At 36.0% G+C, this 9,634-nt stretch overlaps 1 protein-coding gene across 1 annotated transcript; it reads left to right on the top strand.

Annotated features, from left to right (window-relative positions):
- The first annotated feature begins 1,232 nt into the window (after positions 1–1,232).
- Positions 1,233–1,883, top strand: LOC116193725. Its single transcript, XM_031522469.1, has one exon. The coding sequence runs from the start codon at positions 1,233–1,235 to the stop codon at positions 1,881–1,883; it is 651 nt and encodes a 216-aa protein (XP_031378329.1).
- Positions 1,884–9,634: the final 7,751 nt, after the last annotated feature.

Genomic DNA, 9,634 nt, shown 5'->3' with positions numbered 1-9,634 from the left:
ATTTGAACTTGTGCTCTCTTCCTTACAGAAGTTGGAGTTATTTACTATTCAACCAACACTTTGTTAGTTATGATTTATTATTTTTAAAATTTGTTTAAAAAGGGTCAAATTTTTTATCACTCTATTATAGGAGAAAAATTTACCAAAATGTGCTACCATCTTTAGGAATTTTTCTCTTTTTCAATAAGTGCTTCACTTTTTTTTTTGAACTTTGGTATTTTAAAGCTTAATGGACCCCGATTAATTTAGTCGAGCCGGATCAACTCATTAAATGATAAAACTCTCACAGAGTGAATTTTCTCAATCCATAAAGCTTAAACCCGAGACCTTAGTTGAGGGTATAAGCATGACACCGCTTGAACCAATCGACATTGGTCTTCACTTTTCTAATAGTTTTTAAATTTAACTAGCTTAAAGAAAATTGAAAAATTAGGAAAAAAAACACAAAACATTAGTCACCAGCCCGAGGAGATAAAGCAGGGAGAGGGGGCAATGATTGACCACCGCTGGCCACCACCTTTATTGGTGAGGTCCCCGGAGGCATTCAGGGCTATCAAAGACCTAATTAGCCAGGTATGAGGATCTTTGAGGCGACCCACCACCCCTTCCTCTCCCCCTCCTCTCTCTCTCTTTGGTATTGGAAAAGATAAAACGGGGTGGAGTGGGTCGCCGCTAGACCCTCCTTATGTGCAGCAGCGTGCGTTTTTCTACTAATTTTTTCATTTACTTAATTTCTTAAACTGAAATAATATTAAAAATAGGTAGCGGCCTTATTTGAAAAATTTTCAAAACTCCATAGCCTCATTTACAAATAAATATTACGCCCTCAAACAGGAAAATCCCAAACCTCACAAGGTATTTTGATAATTTGAAGTCTTTTGTGTTTTTCTTGTTTTGCTGACCTAGATTACCAGAATGTCCGGACTACATCCTACTAATATCCGAAAATTTGTGAATCCCTGCAAAAGTCTTTTGTTGTCATATATATATATATAATTTTCTTGGGTATAAAATATCGGATCTACCTTTTACAAGTGAGCATCTTCCCTCCGCGATTCCCAGCATCTCCCACTGATCCATTTCACCAGCACACCTCTCCTCCACTTGCTCCATCCGACGGCCCACATTCCTTCCCCCGAATATATAACTAATCTCCCATCGCGCCCACCCCCATCAAACAACCTCATCCTCCTCAATCGGCAATTACCTCGGAGAATCTACTCCAGACCAACATGAAGGCTCTGCACTCTGATTCTTTCGAATCGCTCGTCCTCCACTTCGCCGGGTTCGGGTTGCTTACCGTTGTGAACAACCTGTGGACCTGGGTGGCCGCCGGAGCCGCTGCCGGCATCAGCCTCTGGAGAGTCCGCGCCTCCGCCACGCCGGCGACCATCAGCCACCGTGTATCCGACGAACCCCGGATCACAAATCACGACTCCAGCTCATCAGGCGGGTCCAAGTCGACCGAAGAGCCGCCAGTTTGTTACGTTTCTCGTTGTACGATAGAATGCAATGGCGCGCCTGCGGTCACTCGTGTGAGGTCGGGTTTGGCGTCCGCATTCGACTCTGGTGCATCTGCTGTGACTAAGGGGAAGTTTATTGTCTACTATGAGGATGATTGCCTGGTGGCGGAAGACGATGACAGGGCGGCGATGACAGAATGTTTGGGATGCAGCAGCGGCTGCGATGGCGGTTGCAGAGGTAGAGAGTTGTGGTGGGCGAAATGGGAGAAGATGGTGAGAACGAGGAGCGGGGAGGCGGAGTGGTACGGGTATCAGGATTTGAGGGCCATAGATGGCAGCGTTGTTAGGCTGTGGGACGGCGGTCGTCCGATAGGAGGAGGGAGGTGTGTCCGAGCTCAAGGTGTTGGCTTTGCAGGGTAGATTTCAATTGCAGCGGTTGATTGTTGTGGCATCCATGCTTGTTGTAAGTGATGGACCTCATCAATCATCGACTTTGATTGACCTGTCCGAACAATCGGAAAGGTCATTGTTGTAGTGTTAGAATAGAGGGAGTGTTCTTTGCAACTGTAGGTTCAATGCCATATCAAATTGTACATAAATAAGTAGGGCTCAAAGAGCTGATTAATGGAAATTCAAATCACAACTTTAATTTGAAGATGTGATTCGAACTTTTTCGTGTGTAACGTTTAAGCTGATCGAACCCACATCATCGATACCATTCAATTATTGTTATCGCATGAGAAACGCAGCGCTTAAAATAGGCTTCACATGTTTGTATGGACTATATGTTGCATGCGAAGTGAAATATTTCGAGGATGCAATGTTATGTGCAATTCAAGGTATAATCATGATAAACAAAAACTAATTTAATGTCTTCTCATTTCCCTTTTATATATCCAACAACTAAAATATCGTGTCAATATACAGACAAAATTATTTTTAAAAAATGAAATTGAGAATACCTATGATCTTATTTATTAGATACAGTGAATAGAAGTATGATGGGGCAATAAAAAATTCTATACATAAATTAATTGGGATCTTGGAAGGACATATACGTCTCTCACTTATCGAACTTCTTACCAACACAAACCACCCATTAACCCACAAGTTAAGCTGATTGCATTTCTCCTACCCAATTTTTTTTTTAACTATATAATATTTTGGATAATAATTTTTTGCTTCTTTCTCACAGTCAGCATAATGTGAAAGTATTGGCAATTCCGTGAAAGCTTAAACTTTTTGATTGAATGGAAAGGAAAATGAAAATTTGAAAAACGTATCAAGGGGTGTAGCGCACTTTCTCGCCTAATAACTTAGAGGTTGCAGGTTCGATACTCAATGAGATTATTCTTACCCATATATTGATATTAATATTTATATTTCTTGGACCTCTCTTGTAACAAAAAAAAATAGAAAACGTGAAAATGTACGTTTTTTTCTTGAATATTTACCCTTACGAGAAAATCTCACATGATCTTACCTCATAATGATGTAGTAAGGAAGAATCGATAAAAATAATTTATTTAAGAATGTCTTTGGTTGTTACTCAAGTGATTAATACTCAATTCGTTATTTATCACAATATGATTGGTACTTTCTCATATCATTTGACGAGTCATACAATTACATATGAATTGTTGACTAACTATGAATTGAATAGTAAACCTTGAACTACAAAAATTGCAAACATGCTAAAGGATTGGAAGTCACATGAAACCCTCGATATACTTATGATTACGGAGACGCTCTGAAACTCAAAAAATGTGCAAATATGCCTGAAACTATTAAATACTAATCATTACACCCGCGTGGCACAAAATTATTTTATTTATTAAGAAAATAGTATATTTTTATAATTAACTCGATTCTAAAAAAAATATTAATTAATTTATATTTTAGAATTTACTCTATGATAATTTACAAATCAATTATGAGCAGAAAATGTTCCCTTCGTTCCATTAAGTTAGCTCTAATAAAATACTTCATTTACAGAAATAGTATATCCATGTATATTTTAACATATTTATTAAGTTCACTTAGTCCTTTAGGGTCGATAATTTAATTAGTCTTTGATCTCATGCATCTGTGGTTTTTTAGCATGCATACATATATATATATATATATATATTATTACAAAGCCTGTATTTATATTATTATTTCTAAATTCTTGCAAAGCATTTTTTTTCCCTCTAATTTTTCAATATCTTTGCTTGATTTTTCTTTCTAGGTAATTTTTTGATCAAATTAATGTATGCTATCCAAATGAGAAAATTTCATGAGTTATCTACTGAAAGGTTTGATTATTAGAGTTTTTCTCGATATTATCTTATAATTTTAGTTGATTATTTATCTCTAAATATTTTTCTTCTAATAATGAGATTCTTAAAATTGTACATATATTATTGTAAACATGGGAATTGCAAAACAAAAAAATTTCTAAAAAATATCAATGCATTTTCGAGCTGATATGTACTTACTCTTAATTTAATAATTTCAATTCGTTATTAAACTTTAAGATAGTATGAAAAAATTCAATATGTTTATATCATATGATATGTATATTGGTAGAAAATTAGAGATGATATGCCACTCATGTCGAATGTTGAAAGATGGAGGGCACAAGCAGAACCGAAAGTCACATCGTAATCAATATAGGAATCACATTTCTCTAAAGGTATGGTTAATATCTAAATAGTTCTTCCTGTGCAAGTATATCTAAATTAGATACAAACTGCGTGCAGGGCCAAGATGAATTCTGAAGACACCTTGACAATTTATATGGTATATATTTAATTAATAGAATCTTTGCAATTTAGGCATTAATGAGGGAATATATTCAGAAAAACTGTGTAAAAAATATTTAGAAAAAATGAAAATTTGCTAACGCAGGGACTCCCAAGGACGAGCAATCATGAGTTGAAAGATTGCCAAAGAAACTTATGTGAAAGCCTTTCGTTAAGCAAATTGGACAATATTGTCGCACTAGCCTGAATTAATATATATAGATATAAATTCTTTTTTCAATGATCAGTAGTCAAAATTTTCAAAAACTATTAGACGTTTAAAAAATCTTCTATATTTTTACTTTCGCTTAAAAAAAATCCTCTCTTTTTCATAATGTAGTTTTAACATTTATTTTGTATTTTAACTTAAAAAAGCACGTATTATTCAAAAATTCGCTAATCTAGCACGAACTTAAAAATTATCTATAAAAACATAAAGTTTCAAAATATTCCCTTATCTAGCATGTCGTCTCATTCCGTCCATTCTTCCCCACGAAATGCCTATGTGACCGTTACATTTGGTCCAACTAGCCGTTATCTTCCACATGTATTATATTAGACTGGCCGGAGGCCCTTTTCCCCTGTTTTCCTTTTCTCTCCAAAACCTGTTCCCCTTCCCTGTTTGTCCTTGTCTCCTCCAAACCAGACCCAACAAATATATGATCAGAAAGTCAGGATTTCAGTGGAGAGAAAATTGGGGTTTGCTCGTTTGACGTTTTAGGGTTTGGTCAATCAACAAATTCGCAAGTTATATTGCATATTGAGAGAAGTTGATCAACTCAGACTGGTTGTTTGAGGACGGTTTAGGAGTTTGAGAAGAGTTCGGTCAGTTCAAGTGCTGCTTTATGGTTACGTTTGGGGTTTTAAGATTGCTTTGTGGACCCTGGCTGTCAGAGTACTCAATCGGTCCCAAAGTGTTAGAATCGAACAGAAATGTTAGTTCTTAAACATATAGAGTTTTATATTGTTGTTTTTTTCGATATTTTGGATTCTTTCTATATTATTGATTGACATACTCTTACTACTGTAGAATGACAAAACGAAAGGGAGCAGAATTTGATTTGAGATTGCATCATGGGGGACATATGATGGTCAGACTTGAAACAAAATATGTGGGAGGTAAAGTCACCATTTCGACGGAGGGCCCTGACAAAATAAGTTGGGTAGAGTTTGGGACTTTGGTTGATGAGATAGGCTACAAGCCCCCTAATTGTATGTGGTATGTTATTCCAAAGCGTACTTTAAAGATTGAATTGTGTGAGATGAACACAAATCGTGAAGTACGTGATATGGTTGAGTTAGGGTTGAATATGAGATTATAAATGTTTATGTTGAGGTTGAAAAGAAAGATAAAACATGGCATATAGATGAGCATGAAGCAAGGCATATAGATGAGCATGAAGCAAGGCATGATGATTCTAATGATGATAATGTTGATCATATGCCTAATGAAGACACTGATGATGATGATTCAAGTGATGGAGAAGTAGAGAGTGAGGAAGACCAATGAATACATAATTGGAAGGTTGAAAAGAAGAGCATTTAGGAGACAATGGCTTAGTGATAAGACAATAAGCCAAGGTGAATCACAAGGTGGAACTGTTAGGGAACATGTCCTTGCTAGCTTCGAACATGTTAGTGATATTTAGTCAGATGATGAAGTTATCACCCCTAGGGGTGTGCACTGATACCGGGTATACTCAGAACCAGTCGGAATCTACCCGTTAGGGTAGGGTCCCGATAGCTCATATTGAAAATGGGGTGGGGCCCGGATATTAAACTAAGGAACTGGTGAAAACAGGTTTCGATTTCGGTTCTTGCATATAAACTACATAGAGCCGGAATCGGAACCGGTATTCGGACTCGATAATAATTTTCTCTAGTTATATTCAGATATATTTCTCCCTTTTACTTTACCCTCTTCCCCTTTCTCTCTCTCTCTCTCAATGAAAGCCTCGCATTCTTTATCGTCGGTAGCTTTGGTTTGACGACCTCGATGTGTCCTCGGTGAGGCCTGATTGTATTAAGGATGTTTAGTTTTGTGGTGGATTGATGAGACATATTACTCTTTGTTGTAGATGTATTGTAGATTAATCTAAATCTATATCGATATTCTGTTTTGTGTGATTACTTATTATGAATAAGACATTTCGATTTTATTTAGCGAGACAAAAAAATTTACAAGTTTCAACAGAATGCTCGAAACCTGTGGTATAATACGAGTTCCGGGTAGGTTCTGGTTTCAGGACTCAACATGGTAGGGTCCGATTCCAAAATCTTAGAACTTGTTCTTTATAAGGTAGGGTCCGGGTGTCGTGAAAAAAAAAAGAGTATCCGGACCCGATCACCCTTAGTTACACCTGTCAACTCCGAAGATGATGGTAGTAACAGTGGAAGGGTTAGGTTTAAAGTGTTTAATCCCAAGTGTGATATGACTAATATTCAATTCATTAAAGGCTCGAAATTTGAGTCTCTTAGACAGTTCAAATAAGTTGTAAAGAATTATGCAAATTTTAAAGGGTTTGATATAAAATGGAAGAAAAGTGGTGAAAAGAGGTTGGAGACTTCATGTGCCATAGGTTGCCAATAGAAGATTCATGCTAGTTGGTTGTAGGATAAGGAAGCATTTGCTATTAAGGTTTTGAGTAACGAGCACAAATGCTCCAGGCCATCAGAGAACAGTCAAGCTTCCTATGATTGGATAGCAACTCATTATTTGGAGAGATTCAAAAGGAATATGAATTGGAATACTCAGGAGATGATTAAACAAAATAATCAAGATTTTGCAATTAGAGTTAGCAAAAACACTTGCTATAAAGCAAGGACCCATGCTCGAAAGTTAACATTGGGAACATTAGAAGACCATTACAAGTTGTTACCCTCATACCTTACTGAGTTGAAGAGGGTCAATAAGGACAACAGCTTTGATCTTATCGTTAACAAAGACAAGCCTGATTCAAAACCTAATTTTAAAAGGTTATATTGTTATTTTTAGGGGTTAAGAAATGGATTGTTACAAGGCTACAGACTTGTAATAGGATTAGATGAGTGTTTTTTGAAGACCCATTTGAGATGACAACTTTTGAGTGCTGCTGGTTGTGATGGGAATAAACAAATGATCCATTTTGCTTAAGTTGTTGTAGAAGGGGAGAATGAGTTTCATGGAGATGGTTTGTGCAACATCTAAAGGAGGTCATGAACATCAAAGAATGATTGGGGTGGACCATTATAAATTATCAACAAAAGGTACTAAATGTATCTATTTTACTTGTTTTTAACAGAAATGATTCACTCTATAAATGAACTTTATAGCACTAGATATTGTATTAGAACTTACTCGATGTAAGGCTTCACCTCATCACAGTTATTTAGTATATATAAATGTGCCTTTAATAGCATATCATTATCAATTATGAATAAATCCCCTTCATCTAGTGCCTAACCACTTTTTTGAAAAATACTAGAAGCCACCTCTGGGTCAACCCCACATTCATCATCATTCCTCGCTCGACGATTAAATTTTATCTAAATAGTATCAAAGTATCTTAAGCAAAATGTTGTGCACTCTTCAACTATGTGCCTCTCAGCTATAGACCCTTCGGTTGACTTTTATTTCACACATAGCTCTTCAAAGCAAGTAAGAACCTACAAATTTATTTTAATTATTTCATATTAAAAGTGAGGACTAATTTGGTCTATAAAATAAAATCAAGAAACTTATAGGTTCCTTTTAGTAAAATACATCCAACGATATTAGATGGTCCACCCATTTTCACCTCTGCTACTAAATGTATAACCAAATGAAGCATCATGTCAAAAAAGGTTGGGGGAAATTTTGTTCCAACTAGCAGAGTGTTAATGCAACTCTTCTTTCTAATTGATCGTGGTCTTGTGCCCATCAAACTTTTGACGACAATTGTTTGAAGAATGAATTTAACTCAATATCGAAATATTGATTTCCTTCAACAACAATTTTCTAATAGCAAAAGGGATCAGCTAATGCATCAAAATATGACAATGGTGACTTTTCAAGCCTGAGACTTCCAGTTGATTCAAATCTACACATCTTGATATGTTAGCAACATAGCCATCTGGCACCATGACCCTTTTTAAAATATTGATGATAATTTTCTTTTGATTCTTATCTGATGTGAACCTTATTGGGGGATATAAGCCCTACGATAGCCTTGCTCTATTGGAGGAAGCTCTAGTTCCAGGCCTCGACGATCCTTAACATTATCATTGACTTCGGGGCAATATTTATTAAGGTCCCAAGTAGGTTATTTCAAACATTCTTTTCAACGTGCATAACATCAAGATTGTGATACAAAAAATTATCTTTATAGTATGGCAATTCAAATAAAGTGCTTCTTTTCTTCCAGTAATGTGACAACAACAAATTTCTAGACTTTTTGCTATATGTAATAATATCATGTCATTCTAATTCATCCAAAACTTTCTGACCCAGAAAATGGTCTTAGCGTAACCCATAAGTCTTGATTATTATCAAAAGATCTTTTCTAATAGCCACACAAATGGTCACGCAGTAAGAAACACCTATGACCCATATCACAAAATTTTATGCCATCTTTCATGGCAAGAAGGACATGCAAATTGGTCTTTAATACTCCATCCTAACAAATTAGTATAGCCAGAACTATCACTTATAATTCATAAAATTGCAGCTCGCATATTAAAATTCTCCTTTTTAGGCACATAATTAGTTTCCACATCATTCTCCCAAAGATCTTTCAATTCCTCAATCAGTGGTTAGAGATAGATGTTAATGTCATTTCCTATGGATGAAGGTCCATAAATTAGCAATGTCAGAAGCATACAAGGTTGTTTCGTGCACATCCATGGTAGTAGATTATATTAAGACAACTAGCCATATATTATGTGCAACAACTAATGTCCTGAATGGATTAAATCCATGAGCAGCTAAGTTAAGCTTGACGTTACGAGGATTTGACACAAAATGACTATGTAGAATATCGACATTCACCCAAGCCGGAGAGTTTGCTGAATGCCTTAGAAATGTATCTTTAGTGTGAGACTCCTCATGCCACCTCATGAAGGACGCCGTTTTAGATGACATTAAATAATCGTTGAAGTTGTTGTTTGAGTGGAATATATCGCAAGACTTTTTGTGGCACATTTTGAGATTTGGACTTTGATGTCTTCTTTTGACCATCCAACTTCCTTTTCCATCTCGATTCACCACAAATGTGACAGTCAAAGTCATCAGCATAATCTTTCCAATATAACATACAATCATTAAGACAAGCACCAATTTTCTCATAGCTAAGGCCCAACTTTCTAATATACCTCTTGGTTTCATAGTAAGAATTAAGCAATGTTTCACCTTACTAGAAGTATTTGTTT

This window comes from Punica granatum, chromosome 2 (assembly GCF_007655135.1).
Source record: "Punica granatum isolate Tunisia-2019 chromosome 2, ASM765513v2, whole genome shotgun sequence".
Taxonomy (NCBI): Eukaryota; Viridiplantae; Streptophyta; class Magnoliopsida; order Myrtales; family Lythraceae; genus Punica; species Punica granatum.
The sequence above is the reverse complement of the archived record's forward strand: the minus strand, read 5'-3'. Positions and strand labels throughout refer to the sequence as shown.

Excerpts from the sequence above, each read along its gene's own strand:
- LOC116193725 (XM_031522469.1), top strand. The coding sequence starts at position 1,233 with ATGAAGGCTCTGCACTCTGATTCTTTCGAATCGCTCGTCCTCCACTTC.